The sequence below is a fragment of the Diachasma alloeum genome, unplaced genomic scaffold (genome assembly GCF_001412515.2).
Source record: "Diachasma alloeum isolate Michigan unplaced genomic scaffold, Dall2.0 Dall_scaffold_00255, whole genome shotgun sequence".
Taxonomy (NCBI): domain Eukaryota; kingdom Metazoa; phylum Arthropoda; class Insecta; order Hymenoptera; family Braconidae; genus Diachasma; species Diachasma alloeum.
Genome location: NW_021680400.1, coordinates 657711 through 672169, shown reverse-complemented (window position 1 = coordinate 672169; position 14459 = coordinate 657711). Strand labels below are relative to the sequence as shown.

Below are 14459 nucleotides of genomic sequence, written 5' to 3'. Positions count from 1 at the left end.
GATTTGAAACGAGTATCGAGTCAAATCGAATGAAGAATCTCGGATCGATATATCGCGGCTAAAATATTATACTTGATTGAAAACATCGAAATAAAGTTATCGTTAATTTATAAAATGTCAAAGTCGATTCAGGTTAAAAATTTCACAAATCACAAAAATTAATTTCACAAAAATTAGTCGATTAATTAATATCGAGTAGGCGGGGCGAGTATCGATCGTTGCAATCGATGTCATATCGATCATCGGTATTATACTTGATTGAAAACATCAAAATGAAATTATTGATAATTTATGAAATGTCAAAATTGTTTCTAGTTGAAAATTTCGCAAATCACAAAAATTAATTGATGAATTAATATCGATTAGGAGGGGGGGGGAGTATCGATCGTTGCAATCGATGTCATATCGACCATCGGTAGTCTAGTCTAGAAGAAAAATGGCGACGCCTGCGAAAGCTGCTGTTCGTCAGGTTCAACCACTTTTGTCGAGGAATAATAAAGAAGCTCATAGGAGGGTTATTAATTTGTACAGGGCATGGTACAGACAAATTCCATATATCAGTGAGTTTCATGATCTTGACAATTTTTCAAAGAAATTAATTTGAATGCCCAGAAGTCAATCTAACCTTCAACCACTTTTGAGTATTTTTGTGACATTTGCGACTTTTTCAATTCTAAAAACTGTTGTTATTTTTGTTTAGTTGATTTTTTTATTATTTTTTATTGATTTTTGGGACTAATAGATTCAATACGGTTGGGCTTTTTTGTTGCATTTATGGGCGATTTTGTTGTGGCTGGCTTTGTTATGATGGATTACATAAATATTGGGAATTGTTTTAGATCTGGAGTTTGATATTCCCAAGACAGAGAATGATATGAGACAGAAGCTGCGAGAGGAGTTTATGAAGCATAAGGATGTCAAGGATATACGTATCATTGATCTTCTAGTCGTCAAGGTGAAGAAACAATTTACGTTTCGGTTTTTGTGAAATTATTTTTTATCTTCAATTTTTTCTTTAGTTTGTAAAAATGGATTTTTTCAACTTATCAATATCTCTCGACCCAATGGTGCGATTTCAATAAATCAAATTTCATTTTAAACTCTGAAACAATATCTTTGAAATGAGAAAAAAAAGATCGGATTGACTCTGCCAATCTCGAGTTGTGGAATATTTAAAAAATACTTATTGCATCTACTTTTTTTGAATTAATGAATCGACTAATTGTAATTGATGACAGTCAATTGGGTTCTTGAAGTTATGTAGAAACTTGACATTTATGTGAATAAATGCATATAATTCAATGTTATGCATGTCTCTATGATTGAATAATTAACTTGACTCGTTTAATTATTAAATTAAATATGATATTTCTTGATTTTAGGGTCAAATGGAGCTCCAGGAAACAGCCCAGAAATGGAAGAACTCGGGAACGTTCATGTACCTTTATAAAGACACAGTTGAGAAGAAACCCACTGACTTCATGTCGAAGTTCTTGGCGGGTCAGGATTAATTCATTTTCGCTCGAGAAATTGATAGTTGTGATGGTAAATCTTCTAAGTTAAATCTGAAAAATATTCAATAAAATGTATATATGATAGAGAATTAACAATTCTTTCCATAATATCCAAACCATCAAGGGTTACTCCTAGTGCAAAAAAGATTCTCCAAAATTTTGTTTAACAGGAGATTTCTCATGAATTGAAGATTGATTACATGTCTAAAAACGAATAACTAGTGCAAAAAATTAATTGCTCATTGTTCATTGCCCCGCACACGCTTAAAATGTTAAAAATAGTCCAGGGCCTCCAATTTTAGAGCTACAGAGGTTTTTCTTTATTTCAAAATTTTTGAAAAAATATGTACAATAATAATTACGAATTAGTTTTTTGAAATTCGACCCCTACACAGCTAATTTCGATTTGTTTAACATAAAAATTTGCGCCATTCATGTAAAGTAGGCAATAAAAATATTCTCATAATATTTAAAATATATTTTCGATTCTTTCAAAAACCTTTATTGGACTGCGTTATTTTTTTTACATGAATGGTGCAATTTTTTACCTAATTCGTAATTGTTATTATACAGAATGATAATTATATTCCACCTCCATTGTGAAAAATTATCTTTTATTTACTCAGTTATCATATCATGAACAAAGATTATGCATGTCTATTATGTACAGTCACAGAACACTACTTTTCCGTACATTTTTCACGAAAACCAAAGTCCTAAAACAGAAATGTTCCGAAAACATCGAAGAGAACACTGTCATGGCCTGAAGACATTTCGCAATCGGAAGAAATTTTCACCAAATCGTTGTTGAATCAGTGCCCAACAATTCAGCACCACACGAACTAGGAAAATTATAGCAATCAACACTTAAACGTTAAAAATACTATGTAATAATCTCACTTAAGTAGGAAAAATATCTTATAAAAATTCTCTTCACGATTTGATTATCATTTTTTTTTTTAAATCACTTGAAAAGCTCCGACTGAGGATGAAATTCGAATCGCGTGTGTAAGTAATTAAAAAAATACTCTTGCTGATTGAAAATAACAGCTTTCGTAATTTTGGCACGAGAATTGCATTCTCAATGTAGGCAGACGAACGAATAAATTCTAGGTAATTTTTAATTAGTTAGGAACGTAACTCCTGCACTCCTAGGGTCAGGGAGGTGATCTCTCGGACTATCATCTCAGCTATTTTCCATGCTAGCTCTTCTTTAGCCTGAGGACAATTTCATTCATGAATACAAGACTATTATTTTTTTTCTTCATTTAGAGGATTTTTCTGTTCAATTTTTTACCTTATCCTGCTCTAGGTGTATGAATCTCTTCACTGCTCTCGATAATCTTGACTCTGAAGACAATTAATTGAAGAATGAATTAATTGATTAATTGGCGATTTCAAAAATATTTAGATTTTCTGAATTGATTGGGAAGAAAATCAATTTTCGTTTTTTCTTCTTTATTCAATTGTTTACCGTATTTTCTTTGCGGATCTGGATCAATCTCTGTTACGAATCTTCCCAAACTGTCGACGTATCCAACACTTAGACTAAAAAAAAATTGAAGATCAGAATGTGGTAGAATGATTTAATATTGAAGTCATAAGGTGATGATTCAAGTAAAGTTGAGCGCTCGTTTTTTATAAATATTGCAAATCCACAAGAAATAGAAAAATTTCTGTAAGAATCTCTTTTGTAACTCTCGATTTTCGTTATAAAAAAAAAGTTCTTCAGACCAATTTTTTTATCGCCCTTCAATTCTAAGATATTTCTCAAATCTAATTCTAAAGTAAAATTGACACTTCTCGAAAAGCAAAAACAAAGCGATTTAGTTTTCTTACTTGCATTTAGTACGTCTCCACAAAGAATCGGGATCATACAATTGTCTAGCATCAATACTCATACTCCCATTCATCTTCTGTCTGTTCGAATGCTGATTAATCTCATCAGAGTGTGAATTCTGAGACGTGTCGTGTGTTCCAATGCTCAAAGTGCTGACTTCACTGCTGCAGTCTGACCCTAAACCCCATGATAAAAATATCATCATTAAATATTTATGAAATATTGATTTCATCAATAATTCAAATGATTAGATTAGGGCGATTACACTTTTCTTTTTTCATTCGATTGAAATTCAGCATCACATTTTCCTTTTTCCCCCTCTGGACCTACCTCTGGAATTTGGAATATGCTGTTTCATTTTCTTTTCAATTAGTTCACTGACAAAATCTTCACCCATCAAAACTTCTCAATAATTTTTCATTCTATCGAATGGAAAATTATTATTCTCATCAGTACTCCCAATCATAAAAGAAGTTAATAAAAAAAATTAAAAATATAAAATGATTTAAAATAAGATAAATTTTTTTTTGCTTGAATTGCGTCAAACAGTCGTTTGTTGACTGTTTCATTTTGCTCGACTCTCCCCCTATGTATATTATCAAGACATTTGGATAGATTAGGTTGTCTATTAATTTTATAATATAAGCAATATGAAAAATCCTTGTCGTCATGAGTATTATTTTGAACTGTTCGTTTTATTAATTTGAGGCCCGGGTGGATTATCTTTCAGACGTGATCTTGGTTGTTTTTTTTTATTTTGATAATTTAAAACGATCTCCCATTGCTATTCAGTTTTACATAGCCCTGGAGCCCCTAAATAAAAAATGATGATTGTACAATAAAAAAAACGTTGAAAAAAGCTGAACATTTTCAAAAAGCGTTTTTGAATTATCTTCGGAAATAAAGCCAATAGGGAGGGAATTGCAAATTAATAATTTGATGTATCTAATGGCTGTCAGATGGTTTTTTTGTTGTTGTTTTATTTATGTATTAACCTACAGTGGGTTATTTACAATCAAATAGGTACATATTGTAATATAATAAATCTATGTAGCTTAGTTTGTGGTCCATCTTGAGATACATTGATTATTGCGTATTTTAAATTCTAATTTTACGTTTTTTAAGAAACTGGTGTATTATTCGCAGTGGTTCAAAGTTTTTTGCCACCAAGAATGCAGCTATGGTATAAGACCTAGGACACTTATGTTTCATCAATTTTTCATTCATTACATGCCTATCTTGACTAGAATACTCAGGACATTCCCATATGACATGGATAATGTCCTGTATCGGAGCTCCACATCTGCACTCCTCAGTGTTAACAATACCTATGCGATACAGGGATTTGTTTAGGTGATAGTGATCTGCCCGAGCCCTATTAGCCCAGACCACAAGTTCCCTAGAGAGCCTACTTCTGAAGTACCAGGGCCGACAGCTCTTTTTCCAGTAGTGTTTGAAATAGGCCTATCCTTTCGATTTATTTTTATGAAGAGCTTGTTCTTGGATGCATTCTCGGGTGTTAATGTAGCTTTCTCGTTTGAATCGAGCTTTGAAATCTGTGGGTGGAACTGAGAATTGTTCAGAATTCTGTTCGTCACCATCTTTTGTTAAGATGTCAGCCCTCTCGTTGCCCTCGATCCCCCTATGTACTGGGATCCAACGAAAGATAATTTGAGTGTTGAATGGATTATTTTCCATGAATTCTTGGTATTTTGTTTCGCGAGCAGAATGTATGGGTTGATATGAGGATGGAAATGAATAGATTCTAGGCTTTGTAAAGCGCTAAGTGAGTCCGAGAGCACGAGGTAACTGGTCTCCCTGTTTTTATTGGCCAAGTCTAGGGCTGGGTTCAGCGCAATGCATTCCGAGGTATAAACGGTGCAGTCAGTGTTAGGGATTACAGAGGTGTCAATGCCCAGGCTGGGGCAATGACAGGCTGCTCCCACGTATTCTGCTTTCGGATCTTTGCTGCCGTCAGTGTAGACAATATTTCAATTTCGAAAATTACTCGCGATTTCCTGGTTTAAAGCTTCATTTGGAGCTGGGAGGATTTGGAGAGTTGTGCCGAGATCGTCTTTTGTTTTTATGGAGGTATATAAGGTGTCGTAGGAGTGGAGGAAAGTATTGAAATTAGCATTGGTATGCAAGGTATTCTCAAATTGTAACATTTCTCTGATGCACTTGGTGATTAGTTTGTCTCTGCAAAGGATTCTTGTTCTCTTTTCTTTGAAAATAAGGGAGATTGAGTCATATACTTGGGTGGACTGGTTACTCAGGATTTTCACTAAATATGTCTTGCATAAGAAGCTGGCACGGTCTTTGATGAGGTTAAGCTTGGATTCTCCTATCAAGACATTGGTTGGGGTAGTGCGTCTGTATCGCAGAGCGAAGCGGATGGCTGCGTACTGGATTGACCATAATCCATTATGGATCGGACGTAACTTTTGTACAGTCCGATCAATGTTTCAGGGTCTGCTCCCCACCAGGTTCTTCGTAAAAACTTTACAATATTCAATGCTTTTAGACATCTTTGCTGGAGCATGAATATGTGGTGGTTGAAATTCAATTTTTGGTCAATGTGTATACCTAAAAACTTAGCAGTCGGAGAAGATACTCTGGTATGGTCTTTTATTCTGATCTGGGTGGTCTCCGCCAAAGAGCCTTTCTTGCTAAATCGCATCAGCACTATTTTTTCGGGGGCGATTTCCAGTCTTAGGGTACTAAGGTTAGCTGTAACCTGGTCTATTAGTTTCTCTAAAATAGTTTTGTCAGTTTCATAATCTGAGACGCGAATAAACAGAGCTATGTCATCCGCGAAAAGTGATGACTCCACCCTGGAATTTATTTTGTGCAGAATTTTTCTAGTATAAATTGTGTATAGGAGGGGGGAGAGTACGCCATCCTGGGGGAGCCCCCTGCTGACAACTCTAGTATTGTCACCCAGAGCGTCACAGTGGAGAACCCTTCCATGGGTGAGGAATTTGATGAATCTAAGGACGGTACTAGAGCACCCGGCCTCGGCGAGGACATCCAATAGCTTATCCCCGTCGACGTTGTCGAATGCTCCAGTAACGTCCAGGAAGACGGCTAGCGTCTGTTCTTGTTCTCGAAAAGAGTCCTCCACCTGAAGTGTGAGGTGGACCAGGTTGTCCCTACAAGACAGTCCAGATCTAAAGCCAGTTTGGGAGAAGGAAAGGGTTCCGTTGCGTTCCACCCACCATTGGAGTCTATTTTTCAATATCGATTCGTATAATTTAAGTATACAAGATGTTAAAGCTATGGGTCTGACTCCAGAACTGTTACTCTTGGGGATAAAGTGTAGAAAGGTTTTCTTCCATTCTGGAGGAAACTTTCCAGTCTGGTGGATTTCATTGAAGATGTCTAAGAGGATCAACTTAAGCTGGACTGGAAGTTTTTTTTAGTAGATTGTAATCGATACCATCAATCCCCAGAGCCGAATGACTGTTTCTATAGTGTAATGCGTAATTAAATTCATCGAAGGAGGAAGACTGGTCTAATAAAGGATTTGGATCTCAGTGGGGGATGTAGGCAGGGTTAGTGAAATCTCCGTCTCGGGTTAGTTTCTCCATTGCTCGAAAAAGCTTTTCCTGTTTCTCAACAAAATCTCTGGGATTTTGCGATCCTGTATTTATCCAGGCATTTTTCAGCACTTTGCACGTGTTCCAGACAGATTTAATATTTTTCCTGGAGTTTAATTTTTCTGTCAACTTAATGAAACATTGTTTCTTCTTTTGTTCAAAAGTTTTTCTGGCAATGGCGGTGGCTTTGTTGTAGGCTATGAGATCACTAAGTCTCTTGGTATATCGCCACTTTTGGTACCCAGCCCTGCGGAGTCTCTTAACCCTGTCACACTCTGGGTCCCACTACTTAACGGGGTTTCTATGTATTTTAGCTGATACTACTTTTTTCTTCGGAGAGCATTTAGCCACATTGGTAACAATATTTTCTATGTAAAATCTGTATTTTTCAATGGGGTTAAGATTATCAAATGTTGGTGTGAGAAACAGTGGAAATGAATTATTTTACAATATGTCAAGTGTGTCCCAATTTGTTTGAACTGAAGTAATCTTGAATGATTTTCTAATATATTGCGTTTTTAGTGGTCGGAACCCCAAGTTTCATCGAGTGCACTAACAGTTATGATATCTGCTATTCTCGGGCTGCTCATTTCCAGGTCTATATTTGACTTTTTTCCTCTATATACGTCTACATGAGTGAAGGTATCGGTATTATGTAGAAATATATCGTTCCTCTCTTAATCCGTCTGGTTTGTTTTGACTACAGTTCCATGCAACAAGATTGTTAGTTATCATGATAAATTATCCATTCATTATTTCCTCTCCATCGGACTTATTTCTCAATCTTTATTAAAAACGCTTTTTTAAAATGTTCAGTTTTTCAATACTTTTCTTGATTGTACAATCACAATTTTTAGGGACTCCTGCGTGCTGAACAATTCAATGGAAATTGTGATATATTTCACATTACGAATATGGGTCTTCATTATTGCACTTTATTTAATTTAATCCTGTAATTGACAATGTGTTGTTGGGTCTGTATGAAATGAAATGAAAATGAAATAAAATGAAATGAATGGGGGTTATTTACCTGCACGTTTGACTCGAGGATGTCCGCAGGCGCTGCTCTGAATGGTGCTGATCAGCTCGGAGAGATATTTGTAATACAGTTGGGAAGATAAGAACGCTGGGAGATAATGCTAAAAGAGTGATAAGAGAGTGTTAGCTTTGAAGGAAAAAATCATTATCAGTTGTTCTCACCTTACTGAGGAAGTTATATACAATGATACTGGGCTTTTCGAAGCAGTCGGGATGGGGACCATCTCCACCCTCTGTGCAGATGTTCTGCTCGACTTGGAATCTTATTTTATCGCTGAAACCCAGGGGCATTGTGGCCTGCAGACTGAAGTACCTGGGGCAGAAAATCCAGTGGGAATTTGATGAGAAAAAGTGAGGGAATTCTTAGATTTTTGTGATGGAGTGATTTTTTGCCCTGAAACTGATTAATGGTTTTTTGGTTTTAAGGGAAGACTATTATGAGTTTTAAAAGTTGTGGGCTATTGGAGATTTCTCATGCATTAAAGATCGATTATATATCTCAAAACAAATAATTAGTGCAAAAACAATTAATTATTTACTGTTCGTTTGCACCGCAGATGCTTAAAATGTTGAAAATAGTCCAGGGCCTTCAATATTTGAGCTACAACGGCTTCTTTTTTTTTACTTTTTGAAAAAAATGTTTACAGTAACAATTACGAATTAGTTTTTTGAAATTCGACCCCTACACAGTTAATTTCGTTCTGTTTAATATAAAAAATTGCGAGATTCATGTAAAATAGGCAAAAAAATTATCCTTAAAATATTTAAAATATATTCTCGCTTCTTTCAGAAACATTTTTCGGGCTATTTTACATGAATGGTGCAATTTTTAATTAAAATAATACGAAACAATAATAATAATAATAATTATAATAAATTGGCTGTGTAGGAATTTGAATTTCGAAAAAATTATTCGTAATTGTTATTGCACAAATTTTTTCAAAAATTATGAAAAAAAAACTTTTGATGATCGGGTAAACAAAGAATAAACAATTATTTTTTTTGCACCAATTATTCGTTTTTAGACATATATAATCGATCTTCAATGTATGAATAATCTCATTCCAATAGCCCGCGACTCTTCAAACTCATAGTAGTCTGCCCTTAACAACTATCTTGGGATCGAAGGGAGGTGATGGGAGATTTTGGTGAGGACTTTTTGCGTGGAGGGGAGTGAGAGTTACGGAAGATGTCCTGAGAAGAAATTTGGTCTCTCTCATGGACGCCGAAATGCTGAGGAAAAACTGAGGATGAAGTAGAGTTGTGGCTGGGGTTTGTTTGCGTGAACACTGAATTGATGGTAGAGGAATTGTCTTTTTACTTTTCGTAGATGATGAGCGCGTCACTCTGGGCTTCCATAGGATCATAGTACCCCTTCCCCACCAAGTTCTGTTTATAACTCACTGCTGACATCCAAAAATCCAGCAATTCTCTCTTGTTCTCCAGCTCCATAAACTGGAATCAAATGAAAAATTAGTGAAATAGTCCCGAGGCCACAACAAAAATGAAAAACCCCATTGAAGCTACGTGAATACCTCCATGAAGTAGAAAAAAGCAGTTTCGTTGAACAAAATATCCGCCAATTTCACGTCTCCACTCGTCAACACATCGATCTGATGTTTACAATGGAATTCACTCCTCAAAAAATCGTCGATAAATCTGAAAACAAGTGGGAAATTGCTCTTGTATTGTACATAGTATAGATATTTTTGCTAATAAATTAGCAATATGCTTCCGAATGGTTATTTTGCATAACATTTCCTTCTATCGTGTATAATCCAGTGTTCATTTCATTTTATTAAATTGAATAAGATTTCCTTTTACCTAAGTTTGTCAGATTTTCAACTTGGTTGAATGTTATAAGCATCATTATTCTCATTATCCCTTTTCTTCTATACAACCGATTGTCTTTTTTACTGTTCTATCTCTCCCAGTCAAAGGGATATCCAAACAAATTTTTTAAGCCATCATTCAATCAATTCAGAACATTTTGTTTTTAGTCATCGTGGGACAGCCGATGTTCGAAAAAATTCAAAAATTGAAAAAACTAATCGATGCATTACATTTTAATTAATGGCGATCGATAGGGCTCAACAATACCTACATTTGAAGAAAAAAGATTCAATTCCATCCATTCATTAGCAAACAATTGAAGAAAAACTTAATGGGTCGATATAACACAAAAAATCCAAAACTTTAATGTGAACAATTACAATGCTTCCATTCGGGAGCAAAAATTCAGTAGATGTTAATTTCAATAATCCCAAAAGCCCCTAGACCTCCAATAATCATTGGGGATCACTCACTCATCCTTGAGGACTCGAAAAATGGTCTTCTGAACCTCCAGAAGGCCCTTAATAAGCCCTGGATGATCAGAACTCCCAACAGCCTCTTCCATCTGACTCTTCAACCCCGAATCCACATTTATCCTCAACGTATCCTTAACAATATATTTATTGTAGACTCTGAGAGCATCCTGGACGACCCCAGAGCCTCCAGACTCCTCGTCAATGGTCCTCCAGGCTCTAAACCTATTCTTTGGTGCCTCAACATCATTTTTATTTACATTATCCCCCTGATTATTCGAATTGAATCCATCGTAATTGTCCTCTGTCCCTCGAAAACACTCGACTTCCATCCAGCACTTGATGACGGCGAGTCTGTTCCTGCTCTCCATGAACTGGAGGAAGTACCCGAGAGCATCTTTGTCGTTCAGGATCTCGGCGAGGGTCTTGGAGAGCCTGGACGTGCAGATCTCGAGTTTCAGGCTCGAAACCGACTCCTCGTCGTCCTCCTCCTCCTCTTCGAGACTGTGGGAGGGGACAGGGTGGGCTCTCGAGGGGTTCCCATCGCCTCCTAGGGGTCTCTCGAGGGTTGGCGAGGTCGCTGGAGAACTGGGAGACGATCGAGGCTTCTCTCTTGATCCTGGGGAGGAGAAGATTTCAAGTAGGCGCAAGGTTTTTTTCACATCAGACAACAACATTGTTGCAACTGTCTTCATCCGCAAGTCGCTATTCTGCATTTTGCTATTCGTATTGCTCAAGATCTTATCAGTGGAGGAGAAAAATAAATCCTAATCATTGGGTAACCTCAAACCAGACAATTTTAACGTGAAAGGATTCTCCATAAATCTGGGGCTCACGAAATTATCCCAGAGGAAGTGAAAGGAGATTATAAGTAGAAAAAGTTTACCTGATTTCTTAAAAAATTGTAGCATCGTTATTTACTGATGAAACCATTGTAAACAAGTCCTGTATAAACACGCAGGTATCCAACGCGACGTCACGTTATCCTTATCTCGGAATCATCCGTGACTCCTCTTGATTACTTCATTTATTACGTCATCAAGATGATTGAGGAAAAATAGTGTAAAATCGGTGGAATTGTTGGCGTCAATTCATTATTGTGGAATTCCTCGTTCATGTGATCTTATTTATTTATGGTAAATGTCAATGGATAACTCTCGGACTCGTTGCGACGAGGACAGCCGAAGGAAACCGGAGATGACCGGAAATTTTGAATCGGTTCCGAATTTTCTAACAGATTTATTATTTGAAAAAAAAACGATGATACGAATGGAGCCACGAAAATCTGGAGTAGTTGCTGATGGAATTGATTTAATTTTTGTTCATGTGAAATAGTTCTGCCACTGTGTCGTCTTGAAATGATAATTCTCCAACTGCATCGACTTCAGATGAATATTCAGCAGTTGTATTGTCTTCTCAAGGGCCTGTGCAAGAAGGGATCGAGAAGACGACTGTCATTTCTTCCGCAAGACTCTCAAATTAAAATTTGAAGTCTCTGGGATTTTTTCTCCAACTAGCGTATGGGCCGCCTCAGCCTAAAATATAGTGGCGTATGTTTCATTTTTCATGAATGCATATTTTGAACTCCATGTAGATGTAAGCACGACATTAAATCTCAACCTATTTTGATGCACGGAAATGAGTTCATGTTTAGATCCAACGTTGCATGAGAACCAAATGTTTTTCTTCCATCCTGCCACTGGCCCACGTGAACTCCAGTAAAAGGGAGAAGGAAACCCTTTACAGAGCCTTATTTTACTCAAATCAATATCCCAATTTCTGACGGAAACGAAAAAAGAATGTACTCCTATATTTCTCCATAACGCATTCAAAAAATTAAAAAAAAAACAAGAACAATTTGAAAAAAATGTGGCGCCAGCCATCCAGAAAACAATTTTTGCCAGTGCCATCTAAAATTTAACAGGACATCGGCAATTTGTCGGAAAATTGGCGACATGCTGTTTACTGGGCACAAACAAATTATTATTTCGAAATTCGTATAACGCATCTCGAATATTGTATATCGTCATATTGTCCCTCACGAAATTTCTGGACAATTTTCGAACCTTCCATAACAAAAGGTATTGAAATCCGTACGCTCCCTACCAAATGTATCAGTGCGATTTACAAACTTGATGTAAACACATCTAACGTGTTAAATACAACACCTTTATTCTGCTAAACCACGAGTTATTATTCCACGACATACAGGGTGTCCCATAGGAATGTGTGAAAACTAAACTCAGCTGCCGGCTCATCCAAAATAACCTTGACTCTCTACGTTTGTGTTACGTTTACTAGGGGCCAGTTAGTTTTATTCCAACTGTGGCAGGAGCCTTAGTTTGTTAGCAGTAATGAGTGATTTGACAATGGAAGAAAAAAGATATCTCATCGAGTGCTTCTATTCGAGAGGGAAAAAATACTGTGAAGCTTTTAGGGGGTTTCGTACTAAATTTGGATCCAAACGAGTTGCTAGCGAAACCACTTTGAGGAGGTTAGAATAATTTTTTTTTCATATTGATTGTGTGACACAACAAAACATATTACAGATTTTCGTAGAAATCCCGTTGGTTTCTAGTCATGATAATATTTTTTTTCTAGAGTAATCGAAAATTTCGAGAAATACGGCACTTTGGATGATCGTAGAGCTACTCTTCCAGGTCCCTCATTCTCTGCTGCAACAGAGGAGAAGGTCGATGAAGTTGAACAGTATTTCAAGGCAAATCCCAACTCGTCCATTCGGAGAGCCGCTCAAGATTTAAAATTGACCAAATCAACGTTGCATCGCATACTCCACGTCTTTTTGCCTAACCGCCACAAAAAACAACCTCTGTAGCTCAAAAGTTGGAGGCCCTGGACTATTTTTAATATTTTAAGCGTCTGCGGAAAACGAGTAATAAACAATTAATTTTTTTGCACTAATTATTGGTAGAACCGAGATGTAGATTTTTCCCCTGGATTTCCATTAATATTAAAACTTAATATGATTGTGGTAGAGATTATGTCGAAGTCCATTAGGTTCTTATTCCAAAGTATATTCACTCCATAAGAATCATTGGTATTTGGATTATCCACGTTCACACACGAATCGAGTAAAAAAAACACAATTGCGATTTTTAGATGAGAAGTTTTGAAGACAGTCAATTTACCAACCTCTCGAAGAACGAACGGGTGTTTTCGTTTTTTCAATTACTAAGGGAATGAGTACCAGGTGTACATTATCATTTTCAATTCAAATTCGAAATCATTTGTGATGAAGTGGCAATATTAACCTTCGGTCGAACAGGGATTTTCTTTATTATGAAAAATCCAAATTATTCTGTGTAGGTAAAAAACCAAAGCAAAATCATCATGAATTGAGACACGATTGTGAATTGTTTGTTTTTAAAAAAAGTGTTGAAAATTTTCAATTTAGAATAGTGAAATTTAATTCTCTTTTCTATTCAGTTTAGTATGCATATTTTATATCATATTATACCGACCGTAATGGTTGCGTGAGTTAGGTAACAACAATCCCAAATAAAGAAATAGTCAAATACCTAGGAATACACGTAGATTACCTGACTCGTTGTTCGAAGCACATTGATATTCAAATTGAAAAGGCCCGGAAAAGATATAAAACCTTAGGATATCTCTTTCACAACAACCCTGGTGGAAAAAACTCCTTAAATCCTATTGGAAGAAAAAAGGGTAATTGGAAATAATGACGTTATTGCCGTTGACCCATTATTTCCGATTCAGGTTAGTAGCGCAATGCTAACACGTATAAAAAAATTCAATAGGAAAATCTAGCGAATTTTCAGCTATAATACCCCAAGACCTTCAAAATTATCGGATATTTCCCGAATGTTTTGTTGCATAGCAACGAGATGGATCAGTTTGCCGCCTCGCGCTACGCGCTCGGGATTTTACTGCAAAGCTGATCCCGATCGTTGACATGCAGGAAAACTTGAGGGAAATATCCGGTGAATTTTGAAGGTCGAGGGGTATTCGGAGGACATTTCTTCAATTCTGATTTTGGCCGATAGGGTGCAGTGTTTGGTGTTGCGGGACACATCTCACCAAAATGTGAGGAATATCTGTCAAATTCGTAGAAAACAATTGACAGGCTACAGGGAAATTATCAGTCTGACGCATGATAACGCATTATAGTCCATACGCA

General features: G+C 36.4%; 2 protein-coding genes across 3 annotated transcripts; one reads left to right on the top strand and one right to left on the bottom strand.

The window, feature by feature from the left end:
- Window positions 1-429: 429 nt before the first annotated feature.
- Window positions 430-1603, top strand: LOC107037554 (NADH dehydrogenase [ubiquinone] 1 alpha subcomplex subunit 6). Its single transcript, XM_015256173.1, has 3 exons — window positions 430-560; window positions 840-955; window positions 1383-1603. Exons 1-3 carry the CDS (start codon window positions 437-439, stop codon window positions 1509-1511), a joined length of 369 nt encoding a protein of 122 aa, XP_015111659.1. The 5' UTR covers window positions 430-436; the 3' UTR covers window positions 1512-1603.
- A 508-nt stretch (window positions 1604-2111) lies between these two features.
- Window positions 2112-11462, bottom strand: LOC107037553 (A-kinase anchor protein 10, mitochondrial). 2 transcript variants are annotated; one of them, XM_015256171.1, is made up of 10 exons: window positions 11184-11462; window positions 10298-10916; window positions 9527-9650; window positions 9313-9446; window positions 8154-8304; window positions 7984-8092; window positions 3354-3531; window positions 2989-3062; window positions 2812-2864; window positions 2112-2732 (listed from the first exon to the last, which is right to left on the bottom strand). In XM_015256171.1, exons 1-10 carry the CDS (start codon window positions 11206-11208, stop codon window positions 2643-2645), a joined length of 1557 nt encoding a protein of 518 aa, XP_015111657.1. In that variant the 5' UTR covers window positions 11209-11462; the 3' UTR covers window positions 2112-2642. The 2 variants fall into 2 exon arrangements, with proteins under 2 accessions (XP_015111657.1, XP_015111658.1); XM_015256172.1 differs by lacking the exons at window positions 2112-2732; window positions 2812-2864; window positions 2989-3062; window positions 3354-3531 and adding an exon at window positions 4720-5003.
- Window positions 11463-14459: the final 2997 nt, after the last annotated feature.

What these genes read in the sequence shown, in the direction of transcription:
- LOC107037553 (XM_015256171.1), bottom strand. Translation starts at nt 11,208, where the DNA reads ATGCTACAATTTTTTAAGAAATCAG. An exon ending in GCGCTCATCATCTACGAAAA is followed by an intron (nt 8,305 to 9,312) that starts GTAAAAAGACAA and finishes TTTCTGCCCCAG; the next exon opens with GTACTTCAGTCTGCAGGCCA. An exon ending in AGATCCGCAAAGAAAATACG is followed by an intron (nt 2,865 to 2,988) that starts GTAAACAATTGA and finishes AATTGTCTTCAG; the next exon opens with AGTCAAGATTATCGAGAGCA.
- LOC107037554 (XM_015256173.1), top strand. Translation starts at nt 437, where the DNA reads ATGGCGACGCCTGCGAAAGCTGCTGTTCGTCAGGTTCAACCACTTTTG. An exon ending in CAGACAAATTCCATATATCA is followed by an intron (nt 561 to 839) that starts GTGAGTTTCATG and finishes GAATTGTTTTAG; the next exon opens with ATCTGGAGTTTGATATTCCC. An exon ending in TTGATCTTCTAGTCGTCAAG is followed by an intron (nt 956 to 1,382) that starts GTGAAGAAACAA and finishes TCTTGATTTTAG; the next exon opens with GGTCAAATGGAGCTCCAGGA.